At 40.2% G+C, this 18,890-nt stretch overlaps 1 protein-coding gene across 3 annotated transcripts in view; it reads right to left on the minus strand.

The window, feature by feature from the left end:
• Positions 1 to 18,890, minus strand: part of samd12 (sterile alpha motif domain containing 12) — a 100,990-nt gene that overhangs the window by 62,607 nt on the left and 19,493 nt on the right. For all 3 annotated transcript variants that reach the window (XM_017455007.3, XM_017455006.3, XM_017455008.3), the window contains exons 2-3: positions 16,766 to 16,962; positions 6,560 to 6,689 (exon numbers count right to left, since the gene is read on the minus strand). In XM_017455007.3, the coding sequence (XP_017310496.1) occupies positions 6,560 to 6,689; positions 16,766 to 16,962 (327 nt within the window). The remainder of the gene's footprint in view (positions 1 to 6,559; positions 6,690 to 16,765; positions 16,963 to 18,890) is intronic.

The following is an 18,890-nucleotide window of genomic DNA, read 5'->3' on the forward strand; positions in this document are numbered from 1 at the left end:
ACAACCCAGGAGGCATGGCACAGAATCACAGCAAAGACGATCTAAGGCAGTAATTTGAGGTTTGAGTTCCATATGACTGATCATAAAGAACTCAACTGCTGTAACGCACTCGCTACAGCACCTCCAAACAATGCTAGGTATTCAAAATGTCATACCAATGCCGGTTCAAACTCTCCAAAAGTGACATTCGGCTGGCGACAGGATGCCTCGCGGTCTTAACTGAAATCAGACACAGACAATACAACACCTCAAAACAACTCGAACCTTCTACTACATGGTCACCAGGGCAATGACTATACAGACAAAAGAGGTTTAGACATATCTAATCCTTCCAAGATGAGCCTTAAAGCTGCAGCCATTTTCTTAAAGCTGTTAAGTCCGTTCTTATTAATCAAATGAACTAATAAGATCATGCTAAGATGCAAACTGTTGAAACAGATTTAACAAAGCTACTGTTTGTCATCATACACTAAATGGCCAAAAGTATGTGGACACCTGAGCATCACATCCATATGTGGTTCTTCTCCACATCTGTTGCTACAAAGTTGGAAGCACACATTTGTACAGAATGTCTTTGTATGCTGTAACATTATAATTTCCCTTCACTGGAACAAAGCGAGCTCCATGAAGACATGGTTTAAGAAAGTTGGACTGGAAGAACTTGAGAGTCCTGACCTCAACACTACTGAACACCTTTGAGATGAACCGGAACACCGACTGCACCCCAGACCTCCTCACCTGACATCAGTACCTGATCTCTTGTAGCTGAATGATCACAAATCCCCACAGCCACGCTCCAAAATCTAGTGGAAAGCCTTCCCAGAAGAGTGTAGGTTATTATAACAGCAAAGGTGAGCTAAAGCTGGAATGGGATGTTCAAGAAGCACATATGGGACATATGCAATGGTCAGGCGTCCGCAAACGTTTGGTTGGCCTTACAGTATAGCTGTATGAATATGAAATAAATTCCTTCTCTGCAAAAATAAAAAAAAATAAAAAAGATGATGCTGTATTTTATCAAAAACCCCCCATCGAGGTCAAAACAGTTTGTCTATCACTGTACCAAATTATTTTAACAGAGCATTTTATAATAGTGTGGGAGTAGATTCCAAGATCCTTCCTAAGGTCAACTAGCATATCATGTTTTAGTAATGTTTCCATGCTGTGAAAATGTAGATGTTAAAGAGTGCAATATAAAGCTGCAGTACAATTTTTTTTTTGGGTTAAAAACTGAAACTAAAGTCATTATCGACTCCCTGAGACGATATGAGTCAGAAACCTTGAGAGGAACCAGACTCAAAAGGCAACCCGTCCTCATCTGGGTAACACCGGATACTGCGATTATAAATAATTCCCTTCTATAAATGTGTACTACATGGTCAAAAAGTGCAACTGTATAACCAGGAAGTCTATTTTGTTGAAGTTATCAACTGTTCACTGATGGATGGCTATCATGCCAATTGTAGTTCTAAGCCATTGTAACAAAACGGTTCGTATCAATTGCAGTCCAAAGCCATCTTCACGGTTTTTAAGTGGGACCATCCACAGTAATCGGATGTGTCTTTACGGCTGTCTGTGTAGGGCCATCCTCAGCAGCAGCAAGCGATTTCCAAGTGCTGAGAACTCCAACCAGAAGTAGGGCATCAGGATGGATGTCGACACTTTATGACTCAGACCAGAGGAGGTAAATGAAATAAGAACTATCAATGAAAGTCTGTGAAAGCTCTTCCCTATCTCAATAAGCTGCCTTCAGCTTTACGTCGATTGGTACAGTATTTTTTCAAGTGCTCATGTTGGTTCATTTCAGGCTGTCGACATTTCAGGCTAGTCGACAACCCCTGACATAGAGGATTAAAACAGCGACTCCTCAATGAATTCAATGAATTTATTGACAGGCTAAAGGAGGAAACGCTTGCATTCTTAAAGGACGAATGTGCTCACTGGATGATTAAACTATTTACCACTTATTTTCCTATGAAAGAGCTTACTGAAATTTCGTATTACAAGAATATAATGCCATTTTCCTGTACTGCCGCACGGCAGCCCTAAAGAAGCATGCAGCCGATTTTTCCATTTAGACCTAATTGCAACACTCCAGTGCTTTTCTGGCCTCTACTGCTTTAGGCATAATTTGGTACCAGTCATTTTAAACATACTTTTACAGTACACTGTCTTTTCGACTGAATGCATGAATGCATCGTGAATGTATCCGGTAAAGTTAAACTTTCATGTCAGGCTGGATTGTTGTATTGCTGTTGCTGTAATTATCATGAGCATCACTGCTTACGGCCTTTATGATGGTTTTACCACGTATAATCCAGGGCTAGGTTTCCGCCTTTAATAATTTGGTTCTGTGTGATACTCTGGGCTTTGTAGTGATAAGTTGTTCGTAAATTAGCAATCTTGTTAGCCACCTCTCTTAAATGAACATGGGGTTATATGGACAGGTATCATCCTCAGATATCCATCCATCCATTTTCTGTACCGCTTAACCTACACAAGGGCACAATCGTACACTCATTCACACGCTACGAACAATTTGGAAATGCCAATCAACCTACAATGCATGTCTTTGGACTGGAGGAAGAACCGGAGCACCCAGAGGAACCCCTGAAGCACGGGGTGAACATGCAAAGGCAGAAACTGAACCCCCAACCATGGAGGTGCGAGGCAGACATGCGTTCTTGGTGCACAATAACGTTTTTATTCTCAAAACACAAGACACCGTACGATAGCAGCAGCCTCTAGTTTAGGTCGCATCCCTAACGCTGCACTGCTAAATAGTCTATCAGTACACAAAAGGTGTCAGAAATGATGTCATTGTTGCCTATGTACAGTAGTATATAGAATACGGTTTGGGATGCAGCCCTGAAATCTCACCATCACTTGCGTCTCACAGCCCCCGGATAACACCTAGGCAGTTGAGAATGGCACAGCATTTTGCAAAATGTTTTTCAATGAGTTCCTTGCAATCACATTTTTCTACAAGACTGAACCAAATCTTCCATCCATCTGCTTTAACTAAAATGAACTCCTTGCTGTAAATTTAGCAATATATTATTATAAGCTATATTATTAAAGCATTTAACGTGAACGAGTGCCTAATTTCAATGCCGTTTTATAGCTCACCTCCTCCCTCCCGCCTTCTAAATAGTTCTTGCGGTATTCTTGTACTCGTTGGTGTTTCCAAAAGCCATGGTAGCAGCGGCAGAGCGAAAAACTGTGCTCCAGTCTGCTCAGTAAATCAGCACATTAACAGGGAGAGTGCACTTCCTCCTACGCTACCAAAAATATGTGCTTAACTCATTTACCAAAACGACTCGCCTGATCTGTCTTTGTAATTACTGCAGATTAGCGACTAATATCTAATTATGCCTTAATATGCATTAATGCAATTTTAATAACAGTTCAGTGTTCAAATTAATCTCAGGGAGTCTGAAGAGAGAAGAACAGAACCAGTGAGAAACATTTATGTCTGCACTCAGGGAAACAAGTTGCCTGAAGCAAGCGCACTATATGTCTTATGGATTGAAATTGTGAGATTTCACCTTGAGTAAACGGGAATCTTCTGAAACAGTGAGGGCCAAGTGTATGTACTGTACGTGAGGAGGTGCCGCGTGAGACGTGACTTGAGAGAACCCCAAGATGCGCTCGCAGTGAGTCAGAAGTGAATGTTAATTTTTACTAGGGCTGTAAAGCTCATCGCTCAAACTGCAGCTGTGACCATTTACTACTGAACAGTGTAAAAAAGCTCAGGATTAAAGAGGAGATGAAAGAAGTTTGGTAAAGAAGTGACAAACTTGTTAACACAAATCAAAGTTAAGAAATCTTCTTAGTTGTAGAACGGTTCTAGGGGGGACTTCATTCATCTTTAGCAGGCATTTTACTGTGGTCAGGGTTGTAGGGGATCCAGAGACTTTCAAGGGTACACTGGATATGACACCCTGGGACACCAATCCATTATATGTCCAGCAGTCCGGGAGAATTTTGTAAACAATAACACAATCTCACATTTATATTTCGGGGAACAGAACGAGGCCTAATTAAACCTGAGACCAAGGGGAAAAATGCATCAAGCTCAGTATGCTTTAAAATGGACGTATAATTAAAACAGCAGGGGTTCTATTGAGCTTGAAAGTTATTATAAGGGAAATAATACTAGGTTAGATTGATCTCAAAGTGCGGTCCATGAAGCATGGCCGGGGGGGGGTCCATGATTTTTGTATTTTGATAGAACCCCTAATTATCAAACACATTTCTTTATTACTGACTTCTTATGGGTATCAGTCTGTTTGACTGGTTACTTAAATCGAATGAGTTTAATCCAACCCTTATATAACCTTATATCTAACTCAAAACATGTAGAGCTATACATGATGCCAGAATGGACCTCACGTGTTTTATCCGTGGACAGTTACAGGAATAAAATGCCCTCTCGTGCCAATAGATTGCCAGAATATTCTGGGGTCGGTCAAATTTAGTGTACAGTTAAAGGGGTCCCAAAACATTTAAAGAGATCTGCAAGAAAATTGAGAACCTCTGCTTTAAATATGTGAATAGGGCTGCAACTAACGATTATTTTCATCATTGATTAGTCAGCCGATTATTTTTGCGATTTAGCCGATTATCGGATTTGTGGGCGGGGGGGATTCTGGGGGCTTAAACATTCAGTCCCATTTTTTTGTTTATTTAAAATAAAATCCACAAACTGAGTTTTACAAATATAAACTTCAGACTAAAACTTTATTTAAGTATTTATGTATTTATGCATTATTTTTATGGATGCACAAAAAAAAATGCACTGAATTAAACTACAGTCCTAAATTAATAATAAAAACTCACTTTCACTGCACCTTGTGGTTTCTGTTCCTCACTACCATTAGGAATATTGTTTTACTTCTGATTATTTTGACCGTAGTGTTTTAACTGGGCATTACAGATGTAATGGACATTTAATTGGATGTTACACATGACATTACAGAACCTTTTGAATCAGTTTCCCCAACCCCTTGCACAGTGGAGCATTTTGGATATAAACATAAGTTTGTGCTCGTGCATCACTGTTGTGCTTCCCTGCTACACAGCCTCCACTTTGTAAAGTTTGATCTTCTCCATGGTGTTTAATATAAAATGCTCCCCTGCCTTGGAGGACTTGGGTCCCTCACTTTTTTCTGCCGTCACTTGACGATTTCGCCTCCGTCTGATGGTGAACGGTAACGCTAATATAAACAGTAAACTGAAGAAAGTCACTGTCGGTGACTCTGGGTATCTGCTAAAGCTAGCAGTGTCGCATTGCGTGCGTATGCCATCATGCGCCATCGACTGGGAAACGGCTTATACTTAAAAAAAACCTGCTAGTGTTCCATTTGAGCTGATATTACCTTTCTAAACTTCATACACTAGACGGTAGAGTATATAGTGCATAGTGTAAGTGTATAGTACTTCATTTGGGATACAACTTTAGTATTTACTCTCCGAAGCGTGTTTCCGGAACAGAAATAACGTGGTGAGTAAATCTCCCTCGTTCCACACGCAGACCGACTAACCGATGATGAGATTCGCTGACAACGATTTCCATAATCGATTATTATCGATTACTTGTTGCAGCTCTAGTGAATTTAAGAGAAATTCCTTTAATATTCAAAACAGCGACCCAGATTTGACACAAGTGACTTCCTGAGTGTGCCATTTGTATTTGTGTTCTTGATCAAAGCAAGTTTTTCCCACACTGTTCTGTACATCTGAGACATAATCTTTTGTTTACTCTAATGAAGTGTGTGGAGTGGTACTTCATGTTACAATCACTGGAGAGAGAGATGCAAATTGCATTGTGTCACTAATTGGTGAGGCCTGGCGTTTGTTAACGAGATTCTGTTCATTAATGCGGGATAGTAGAACTCAGTTGCTTCCATATTTTCCGCATAAATTACAGCTAATTGGCGTGTGCATTGACCAGACCCTTAACTCAAAGTGTAACCGAGATCCTTCGAGACACATTAGAATGATTTAGGTAAGGACACTCGATTGTTTCAGTTGTCAGTGCTGTTTATATAGAGTATCAGACGTAAATAAATGTAAAAAGGAAACCCCAGGTTGTAACATTTCTTCGACAATGAATATTTGATGTCTGATTACGGGGAAAAAGGGAAAAAAAAACCCAACACAATGTACTAGGTGCTATTTTAGTTGTTTTACTGGTTCAAGTCTGGATCACGTCAAATATTATCCGTGTCATCAGGTCTGTCGCTTGCTAAAGTATGCTGCCTTAAAACTGCATAATCATTTTCCTCATCTGCTGTTTACACTCACACTGAATAACAGTGAACATTAATCAATATAAAACTACATCACGTCCTCAAGTACTACAGAGATGATAAACATACTGTGATCTCAGCCAAGAGGTTATGGCAGATGAGCAATAGAAAATTTTGTCTATCATTATGCATGAGTTAATTAAAGCAGTGTGTGTGTGTGTGTGTGTGTGTGTGTGTGTGTGTGTGTGTGTGTGTGTGTACTTGGCCTGGCTCATTATGTGATGATTGACAGAAAGAGTGTGTACCTGTAATATCGTGCTGCTTGAAGGCATCACTGTAGACTTGGTGCTGGTTTGGGCAGTGCTTCTTCAGCCACTTACACACATCCTGCTGAGTCCACAAAGCCACTGGTTTGGACAGTTTCACCGTCCCTGACTGGACAACAGACAAGACAAAAGTTTGCATTAATTAAATACACCCTCTATTCACACACAGGACCCTATTTTGGTGATCATGTGGGTGTGGCCTTAGTGCATACGGTAACCTGGCTCAGATGGACATAATTGTAAAAAGGGGAGGGATTATTTAGAATAAACTCATAGTTGGGTGTGCTGCTGTTATATTTAATAAATAAAGATTTAATAATAGCTGATTGCAATGCATCACCGTTACAATATTAGATTGCATTTTTTTAGATTCCACTTTGATACTGTAGTCTTAAAAATAACCAGATGGCTGAAAAGTACGATATAGCAATAGAGAACACGGTATCTCTCGATCGTCTAATGCAGAGGAATAGTACTCTTGTGTTTAATGCATATCTTTTTCTCAAGTAAAAAAAAAATAAATCTGTGCGACCCAACAGCATGGTTTATAATCCGGGCTGGAACGTATCATACACATCGAGTCACTCAAGAGTAAAATTGTGATTTTAACTGTCAAAACAAATTCTTAGTAATCAGGAAATGTGTTCTTCTGCACTGTGGATAGAGAGTGACTAATCTTAAAATCTTAGCAAGTTCACAAAATTATAGCTTCACAAATGATTCAAAAATTGTCAACTTTCCCAATACAGTGTGTATTTCAGGGCAGGATGGCAAGTTGTTTGTCCTGCCAGAATCTAATGGAGTAGATGATGGGACAATATAAATGCCCACACTGTTTGAAACCTGAAGATGTGCAACAGGCATTGCGGCATTACGAACAGCACATACGGCTACGGAGTTCATTAGGAAGAATAAGGTACTGTAAGCTCCTCTATTGTGTTGCAGCAGCAGGAGCAAAAGTACTCAGAAGACCCCACTGAGTAATCCCATGGAATAGGACAAAGTGTCTTTACTGCATTGTAGCACTGAGCTGGCAGCAGTCAAGGGCCAAATGCAAAAGTGGTGTCCTGAAGCATCCTAGTACAAGAGCCTCACATTCAGAGACTATATATCTATATTGTCTCCTTCTCTGAATTTGATGGCCACTTCTGCAAGGAGTGCTGGTAGCTCGTCACCGAAGCAGGCTGAACAGCAGTTGAGCTGCAACAACCAATCGATAAAATCGATAATAATCGATTAAGAAAATCGTTGTCAACGAATCTCATTATGGATTAGTCGGTCTGCGCGGCACGGGGTGCGTTTACTCATTACGTTACTTCTGTTCTGAAAACACGCTTCGGAGAGTAAATACTAAAGTTGTGTCCCAAATGAAGTACTGTGTACTTACACTATGCACTATGTACTCTACCGTCTAGTGTGTGGATTTTAGAAAGGTAATATCATCTAGCGTTTTGTTTTTTTTACTAACCACACGTATAAGCCGCTTCTAGTCGACGGCGCATGACGTCATACGCACGCTAGCATTAGCAGACACCCAGAATCACCGACGCTGAAGTTCTTCAGTTTACTGTTTATGTTAACGTTACCTTTTATTCCCAACATGACCTCAGTCTCCATCAGACGGAGGAGAAATCGTCACGTGACTGAGGAAGAAAGTCCTCTAAGGCAGGGAGCATTTTATATTAAACACCGCAGAGATCAAACAGTGCTGCACGAGCACAAACATGTTTATATCCAAAATGCTGCACTGTGTGTAAGGGGCAGGGGAAACTGCTGCAAGCTGCTTAAAAGGTTTAGTTTAATTTAAGTTTATTGTCATTATGCTGTATTTGTGCACTTGCAGTGTAAATTCTGTTGTTTATTATAACAGAAGTGACGTGTTAGTAACGAGGCCGCGTTGCTGATCACGAGCTGTGTAGACGTGGTGATGTACAGTGTAGCGCGAGTGAGATCTGTAATGTCTAATTAAAACATTATGATCACAAGTAAAATAATATTCCTAAAGGCAGTGAGGAACAAAAACCACAAGGTGCAGTGAAGGGGAGTTTTTATTATTCATTTAGGACTGGAGTTTAATTCAGTGCTTTTTGTGCATAAAAAGTAACGCAAAAATACTATAAAATAAATTATATATATATATATATATATATATATATATATATATATATATATATATATATATATATATATATATATATACATATACATACATATACATATGTGTGTGTGTGTATATGTAAATTTATTTTATTTATTCATTCTAGTTTATATTGTACACAAGTATTTATGCATTATTTTTTTATGGATGCACAAAAAGCACCGAATTAAACTACAGTCCTAAATTATTATATATTCTGGTGTGTGTGTGTGTGTGTGTGTGTGTGTGTGTGTGTGTGTGTGTGTGTGTGTGTGTGTGTGTGTGTTGGGTTCTTTTCTGTTTTGGACAAACAGTTGTGTAAAGTTTTAGTCTGAAGTTTATATTTGTAACACTCAAGTTTGTGGATTTTATTTTAAATAAATGTAAAAAATGCGACTGAAAGTTAGCACGCCCCCCCCCCCCCCCCCGATTAATCGAAATAATAATAATGACGATGATAAAATAATCAGCCAAGTAATCGATTATGAAAATAATCGTTAGTTGCAGCCCTACACAGCAGAAAAGAAAGCAGGAGCACTGAATACGCCACAGACTGGTGCACTGAACACAAGCCTAACCCATCTGCCCTTGCACACGGCTACGCTTACTCCACAATCGGCTGATTTCCCCGATGACCTCTAACGCACATTTCAGAAATGGTTGAAGCTGCGACTTGATAAAATGCTTAAAAAGGCTTACTGTCTGCGACTACAGATGCAGAAACCCTAGGCATGTGATCGATGCAGAATGCGGACGCAGAAAGTCTCGGCATCCCCTCATTAGGGGTACAGGCTGAGGAAGCTTTATATAAGAGCTGACACGCTGATTTGTGAACCATATCATACGCTGGTGAGTGGAAGCTGGCACGGTTCCTACTGGCCTTAAGGAAATAAAAGATGCAGTGTGCACAGAGATCTTATAGACAGTACAGTACAAATTCAAGTGAAGGCAGTCATAGCAACAGGGTATGGCAAATCTGTGGCAGCTAAAGCAGAAGATGAGAGAAGTTTGGTTGTGTCAAATGGTGGAGAGTTGTAAAAAGATGCTTCACGAGCTTCCACTGGTGCCTGGGCAGGTCTTCGACTCACAGGCCCGGGAGCCATTAAATGATCGCCTCGTTCTATCCGAGACATGAGAATTTGTCTCAACAGGTTAGACAACAGACGACAGAATTTAGGTGCTTGACCATGCCAGCGCATTATTCCCACAGAGTTGCGTTTCAAAGACCGCAAATGGAGGAGCTACGTGACATGCTGCTAACACGGCTGCCCAGAATATAGGGACGTTTTGTGCCACAGCAGAGTGTGATCTAGCTTCTAAAGCATGAAATACCAAAAGTTCCAGAGGATCCCTGCAGTGATTCTGAAATCACGTGGCTGGCTCCCCTGCAACTGAAGCACTGGCATCTCATGCAAAACACTGATGAAACAGAAAGATCTGGATTTAACGCTAAGTAGTTTGTGCAACTTGTAATATCCAGTGAAGATCCAGAAGATGATGAGGCCAGCGTTGACCCGTTTCAAGCTTGAAATCGTCTCGTTTGATTTTCGGAAATCTTTGCAGTTTATTTTAGCATTCATTTCGAGAAAGAAGCAAAATCATCTGCCAATAGTATCAGACAATTTAAAACTTGGAATGTCAAAAGTTGTCTGAATAATCTTATATTTTATATATATATTTTATATATATAATCTTATAGACAGTACAGATTGTGCTATATATATATATAATATATATATAAAATATATATATATATATATATATATATATATATATATATATATATATATATATCTTATACCTTATAGTTGTCTGAATAATCTTATATTTTGTTTATTTAAATCTATAGGAAATACTAGATAAATCTGACTATATTCAAGATGTTTTCACCTGTCAAGAGTTTTTCTATAAAATGATGTCCTCCAGGGTCGGGGGTTCGATTCCCACCGTGGCCCTGTGTGTGTGTGTGGAGTTTGCACGTTCTCCCCGTGCTGCGGGGGTTTCCTCCGGGTACTCCCTCCCAGTCCAAAGACATGCATGATAGGCTGATTGGCGTGTCTAAAGTGTCCGTAGTGTGGGAATGTGTGTGTGAGTGTGTATGTGATTGTGCCCTGCGATGGATTGGCACTCTGTCCAGAGTGTACCCCGCCTTGTGCCCCATGCTCCCTGGGATAGACTCCAGGTTCCCCGTGACCCTGAAAAGGAGTAAGCAGTAGAAGATGGATGGATGATGTTCATACACACTATGGCTACTTTCTGGGCAACACTAAGAGGAGTGCCATACAGAACCCATGCTCTGTCTTCACAGATTTCTGAATGTTGCTTGCTCTACCCATGTGCTATGGCATGAGTCTGAGCCATCCACAATAGTAAGTAGTATTATTAATACTTGAGTGATACTCAAACTCAATAAATTATGGAGTTTGTACTATTTATGAGTGCTGTTTGGGAAGTTGTGCCATCTGGACTTGTGCCATCCGACTTTGCTACAACTCGCTTGTCAACGCAGTGGGTATTGTTAAGCAAGTGCAATATGATCAAGAGAATAAAATATTTACGTCCCTTGAAATGCGATACTGCATAGTACGACCAAATTCATAATATACGGTATTTACAGGTATGGCTGTCATCTATAGCAGACCAACAATCATCTGAAATCTTGTGGATATCACCCTCTTCTGACCACATTGCTAGAGCTCCAGCTTGTTTTCACAGGTGTGCTAATTCAGGAATAACACAGCTGTCAACAGAACACACCTGGGTGTGTGTTATTTTCCTAATGTGTGCTCTGGTGTTGTGCTATGCTCTGATTTGGGAGGGGAAAGAGAGAAATGTGCTTTAAGGAAAGAAATGCAGTGTGTACCCATGTAGATCCAAAAATAGAATTTCGCTGTACTGTACAAGGATTTCCATTTAAAATAATAGAGAAAGAGAGCGAGAGAGAGAGAGAGCGAGAGAGAGAGCTGTGGGGTAGCGACAGGGACCTGGACACGGAGTGGAAATAGCTCTTGCTCAGACACATACACAAGTAAATACACTCATATACATATACAAATACATATTAGCACATGCACAAACACACACACATACACACACACTCACAGTCTTTGGCATAATTGCACAACACAGGTATTTCGATGTTCCTATAGCAACAAAGCTTCAAGTCTTTGAATAAATCAGCACCATCTGTGAGGTTTCAAGAGCAATGTTAATACACCAAGATTTCGGAGATATCGAGGGAACGTTCAAAAACGACGTGGCTCCAGAGTGCTATCACATTCATTAGTAAACTACAATAATGAATATACTTTTTTTTCAGGACTAGAACTGGATCACCTTTTTCTTTTTTGTTTTTTCATTCAAGTGAAAAACGTTGCAAAGACGGCAAGCGGTCTTATTCTTCAACAAGGCTACGTTCTTCAATATTCAGGCGAATCCTTTTTCTCTGGTGCAACCACTTGAAATGTTGAGTCTTTTTTAGCATGTCAGTGGTTTACTTTCAGGAAGCAGAGAGAGGTGCTCATCAGAAGGAGCCCCATATTGGATCACAGCCAAAAACCCATCCCTGATAACGATGACCATTTAAATGAACGCACAACGCCATCGTGTGGTGTATTAGAGCAGTTCAGCCTTAAGCTAGTATCTTTCTCATATCCGACCATCACTGTCTTTCTTTCTTTTTTTTTCTTTTCTTTTTTTTTTTTTTTACATTTCTTCAGTAATACATCCTAATTATAAAATGAGTACGTTCATGGACAAAAATGAAATAACAATAGTAATGCAAAAACACGCTCTATATGATAGCAGTCTGTAATTATGGCTTCATGGAATAAAGCACTTTTAATGCACTGTAACGTTAATGTATATCCAGAGGTTAAAGCATTAGTACAGTATTGTGCAAAAGAGCAAAAATAATGAAATGAAATGTTTCTGCATTAAGAAAATACTATAAAGAGCAGTAAACAGTAATAAATTAATCAAAGTCAAGAAGAAAATACAAACGTGTTCTCAGGTACAGGTCTCAGGTGCAGTTTTATAAGGAAATGAGCTGTAAGATTTACTGAGCACCTTGCAGAACCAGTCACAGTTCTTTTAGAGAGTTTGACTTTGACCCCCGACCCCAGAGGTGCGAGGCAAACGTGCTAACGTTTTCAACCTTGGTTCTCAGGAGGATACACAGACAGGTGACAAATTAAAGTAATAAACAAAACAAAGTGTAAGGTGAGCCACTACGAGCCAGCAGAACAGCGAGGTTCTCTAGAATTCTCTACAAGTCTCCCATAGGAAAGGTGTCATTGGGTAGAGATCTGGTGACCGAGAAGGCCATAGCATATCATTTCCACACTTATCAGACTGTTCATTAAGACCTCATGCTCTGTGGATGGGGGAGGAGTCAACCTGGAAGAGACCACTCGCATCAACATTGATATGTTTCATGATCGTATAAAGGTGATTAGTCAGAAGACCATTTGCAGTGAACATTCTCTCTAAGTGGACAAGTGATCCCAAACCACGCCAACAAAACGCCTCGCACAGCGGCGCTGCTTTCTTCCCCTTTAATTTGTCACCCATCTGTATATTTAGTACATGTAGGGATGGATGGAGATGTCGTGTGCTCTTGAGGTGTGCCGTGGGGTTGCGGGCACAAAATGCAAAACGTCAACCACACCGAACACCCACATCAAATCCTAGTTATAATGGGGTTAAGAAGTCAGAATCCGCTATCTGGACTGTTTATGGAAAATTCAATTTATAGTTGTTATAGCTCTCAAACAAGATTAGTCATTAACTAATTTACCCTGAGCACAGAAACTGAACTGCCTTCTACCCGCTCACTCGGCCTGTTTGTGTCGTTATCATTTTTAATATTTTAGATACACTGTTTAAAGTGTAGTAGTTTACTGTATATCTGGCAACGGTGAGTAGTTCTACCTCACATAAAAAAAATATATAAAAAAATAAAAAATATATATATTTAAAATATGTATGTATATATATATATATATATATATATACATATATATACATATATATACTGTGAAAGGAATGAGAATGAGGGGAGTGGCTGCACTATGATCCAGCTATAATTAGCACTGGTAGACAATCTGTATTACTATCTAGTTAACCATATTTTTTTTTTCCCATAATACTCATGATTTACACCTAGGCACGTTGAAAAGCTAAGACTACAGTTTCTGACTTTATTATTATTATTATTTCTGCGTTTGTCACGACATTATAAACGGAAAATATGACAACGTTATACAATCTGATCTTGCCAAGCTTTACCACAAAACACATAAAGGCTTAATAAATAAGTCATAATAATAACAAATCACTAGTAGGACAGTAAAGCGCATTTGAAACCCTTTCGTTAAACCAGATACGAACACAACCAGATGCTCTCAGAGACAACAATTAACAATCTGTTAGGAGCGTAAACGTTTTATACTTTCAATTTAAAAAAAAAAGCAAACGGTGGCTAAAGAGGATATCCAGATACACTTCGTTACCCAGATGGGTTTAAAGATTTAAAGACTAAAGACACAAACCATTGATTTGTCAGTTTTATATAATGTATCTCTGAATAATACGTACCTAATTAGCAAATGTTGTATTTGATAAGTCGTGAAATGAAAGTAGACTTTAGTTAGTACTCTACACATAAGAGGTATCCGTGTCCGGAAAACATTCCCGATCAGCAGTGTTTTAATTCACATTCCAAACTTCCTGTACAGAGCTGGAATGCTGCAGGTATTACTGTCTTGTCATAGTGCTTGAAGGCCCATAGCGCCCCCTGTGCACGTGTGCTGCTCGGGCCATGTCTCTCACTAGAGTCTGCAAAACTACAGAACGTGCAGCTATTTCCTGTATAGAAACACACACAGACGGTAAAGTTGCTCGAGCACTATTTTTGCCTTGTTCCTAAAAAACACAAAGCTTTGTAAGTAGATGATTTAACATAGTTTCAAATCATCGCTGCATATGGGCATGGGTTATTTATTTTAAAGCACAACTGAGAGACAGAGAGGAGGCAAAGATAGAATCCATTAGTTCTCAACACCAAAATAAAACACTGCTGCACAGACGCATGGCTCAGCGATGCATCACTAATGATTATTCTGCACGGTGGTGCATTATTCTATGCTTTTGTTTGCAGTGAAATGGATATGATATGACTTTTAATAAAAACAGTAGAATTAACATTGCCCAATCTTGACGTAAAACCATTAGGATCTAGGACTAAAAGTAGCCATGACCTTCAAATAAACAAATACAGTGCATCCGGAAAGTATTCACAGCGCTTCACTTTCCCCACATTTTGTTTTGTTATAGCCTTATTCCAAAATGGATTAAATTCATTATTTTCCTCAAAACTCTACAAACAATACCCCATAATGACAACGTGAAAGAAGTTTGTTTGAAATCTTTGCAAATTTATTAAAAATAAAAAACCAAAAAAAAAAGCACATGTACGTAAGTATTCACAGCCTTTGCCATGACACTCAAAATTGAGCTCAGGTGCATCCTGTTTCCACTGACCATCCTTATGATGTTTCTACAGCTCGATTGAAGTCCACCTGTGGTAAATTCAGTTGATTGGACATGATTTGGAAAGGTACACACTTGTATACGGTCCCACAGTTAACAATGCACGTCAGAGCACAAACCAAGCCATGAAGACCAAGGAATTGTCTGTAGACCTCCGAGACAGGATTGTATCGAGGCACAGATCTGGGGAAGGGCACAGAAACATTTCTGCAGCATTGAAGGTCCCAATGAGCAGAGTGGCCTCCATCATCCGTAAATGGAAGGAGTCTGGAACCAGCAGGACTCTTCCTAGAGCTGGCCGCCCGGCCAAACTGAGCGATCGGGGGAGAAGGGCCTTAGTCACGGAGGTGACCAAAAACCTGATGGTCACTCTGACAGAGCTCCAGCATGTCTCTGTGGAGAGAGGAGAACCTTCTAAAAGAACAACCATCTCTGCAGAACTCTATCAATCATGCCTGAATGGTAGAGTGGCCAGACAGAAGCCACTCCTCAGTAAAAGGCACATGACAGCCTGCCTGGAGTTTGCCAAAAGGCACCTGGAGGACTCTCAGACCAAAGATTGAAGAAAGGTTGAACTCTTTGGCCTGAATGGCAAGCGTCATGTGTGGAGGAAACCAGGCACTACTCATCACCTGGCCAATACATCCCTACAGTGAAGCATGGTGGTGGCAGCATCATGCTGTGGGGATGTTTTTCAGCGGCAGGAACTGCGAGACTAATCAGGATCGAGGGAAAGATGAATGCAGCAATGTACAGAGACATCCTTGATGAAAACCTGCTCCAGAGCGCTCTGGACCTCAGACTGGGGCGAAGGTTCATCTTCCAACAGGACAACGACCCTAAGCACACAGCCAAGATAACGAAGGAGTGGCTACAGGACAACTCTGTGAATGTCCTTGAGTGGTCCAGCCAGAGCCCAGACTTGAACCCGATCGAACATCTCTGGAGAGATCTGAAAATGGCTGTGCACCGACGCTCCCCATCCAACCTGATGGAGCTTGAGAGGTCCTGCAAAGAAGAATGAGAGAAACTGCCCAAAAATAGGTGTGACAAGCTTGTAGCATCATTCTCAAAAAGACTTGAGGCTGTAATTGGTGCCAAAGGAGCTTCAACAAAGTATTGAGCAAAGGCTGTGAATACTTATGTACGTGTGCTTTTTTTGTTTTTTATTTTTAATAAATTTGCAAAGATTTCAAACAAACTTCTTTCACGTTGTCATTATGGGGGTATTGTTTGTAGAATTCTGAGGAAAATAATGAATTTAATCCATTTTGGAATAAGGCTGTAACATAACAAAATGTGGGGAAAGTGAAGCGCTGTGAATACTTTCCGGATGCACTGGAAGTCCGCTGCGTTTCCAGACATAGATTAAGGCTTAATTTAGACTAAAATTGTCCAGCATTTATGGTTTGGGGATTTACTGTATCTTCATGAATCTCTCAACATCACTAGTAGAGGATAGTGTGTGGTTGTGCTTGTCTGTCTCTGGTGTTTACCTTGGAGAGTTCAGATTCAGAGACGGAGCGTTGTGGTGGAGTACAGCACTGGAAACCAGGACTGAGGTGTTGAAAACCCGAGCTGTCATCGATCAGTCCTGCGCCCCGAACTACAGACTCCTCTTCCACGTGTGAGCTCGCATCCGCCATACACACCTGGTGATCGATCCCATTCTGACTCAGGTTGCAGTGGACAGCTGGAGAGACCAGGACAACATTAGCGACCCTTCACTATAAAAACCTTTCATTATAAACAAAAGACAAGACACTTAAAGACACTTAAAAACCGTGGACAGGGTTAGATTTGACTTCTTCTGAAATTTAGTTCCTGAACCAATTAATACAAAATTTTCTCGAAATCCTTGAGGGACGCTCTAAAGAATCTCCATGGAGGGTTTTTTTTGTTGTTGTTGTTGCAAATCTGTGTCACTGAAAATGAAAACATCTAGGTCAGTAATGTTATATATAGAAAAGCTCAACAAAACCTTGCTGCTGTTTTACTATTCATAAACACTAGGTGGCACCACAGTACACTGCTACACTCTACGCTGCAGCTCAAGTAAATGTCAAGGTTATCAATATCATTTGCACACACACACACACACACACACACACACACACACACACACACACACACACACACACACACACATTAAAACTGATGGCAACCCAAGAAAGCTGAGAAAAGAAGGAGCAAAATGTAACTGAAGTATGTTCTCATTTATATTTTTTTTTAACTCTTAATTGATTATCCATGACTTCCTGTTTTATTAGGATATAAATAGGAGGTGACACATAAGCCATATTCCCTTAGCCATTAAGGGAGAGATTAGAGAATACACGAATTAAATGAGACAAAAGAGTGTTGATCTTCATAAATCAGTCAATCGCTATAATAAAAGCTGTACTGTACACTCTTGAAATAGCCACAATCCACTATTAGGACAATAATTTAGAGATTTAATGCAACCAGAGCTGCATTGAAGCGGTCTAGAACATTGAGGATGATGGTTAGAGAGGATTCGTTTTTTTTTTTTGCAGGTTTGCAGCATTTTGGGGTCTCAATCTATAATTACACACCACACCGCCTCTATTTCATAGACTACAGTATGTGAAAGGCAAGCAAGACGAAATCCTTGTCTTTCACCTAAGCACAATCACAAGCACCTGGAGTTCACAGGCCTGATTACTACAAAGCCTGTTCAATCAAATCAACACTTAAATAGAACTTTTTCAACAGCATGAAAATTCTAGAAATGATGAGGAAGAAGGTGATTGAAATACATCAGCATCAAAGCTATATTAAAGGCTCTGGGACTCAACAGAACCACAGTGAGAGCCGTTATCTCCAAATGGAAAAACTCGGGACAGTAGTGAACCTTCCCAGAAGTGGCCGACCTTCCAAAATTCCTCCAAGACCACGGCAACTACTGATCCAGGAAGTCACAAAAGAGCCTAGGACAACATCAAAGGAACTACAGGCCTCTCGTGCATCAATAAAGGTCACTGTTCAGGACTCCACTATCAGAAAGACGCTGGGCAAAAATGGCATCCATGGAAGGGTGGTGAGGTGAAAACCACTGCTAACCCAGAAGAACATTAAGACCAAAACACACCTTGATGATCCTCAAACCTTTTGGGAGAATGTTCTGTGGATTGATGAGTCGAAAGTGGAACTGTTTGAAAGACAGGGGTCCCGTTACATCTGCCGCAAAAGATCATCATACCTACGGTCAAGCATGGTGGTGGAAGTGTGATGGTGTGGGGATGCTTTGCTGCTTCAGGGCCTGGGCAACTTGCAGTAATTGAGGGAAACATGAATTCTGTAAATGAATTAGTAATGAAATAGTAAATGCAGGGGTGCCAATAATAACAACAGATGAGCAGTGGTTAAAAGCTCTGGGTTACTGGTCAGAAGGTCAGGAGTTCAAGCCCCAGCACTGCCAAGCTAACACTGATGGGCCCTTGAGCAAGGCCCTTAACCCTCAATTGCTCAGTTGTATAAATGAGATAAATGTAAGTCGCTCTGGATAAGAGCGTCTGCCAAACGCCATAAATGTAGATGAGGTTGTCTTAAAAAAAAAAATACGGGAATTGTTTTCTCTTAGATACATTTACTTTAATT

The sequence above is a fragment of the Ictalurus punctatus genome, chromosome 24 (assembly GCF_001660625.3).
Source record: "Ictalurus punctatus breed USDA103 chromosome 24, Coco_2.0, whole genome shotgun sequence".
NCBI classification, from domain to species: domain Eukaryota; kingdom Metazoa; phylum Chordata; class Actinopteri; order Siluriformes; family Ictaluridae; genus Ictalurus; species Ictalurus punctatus.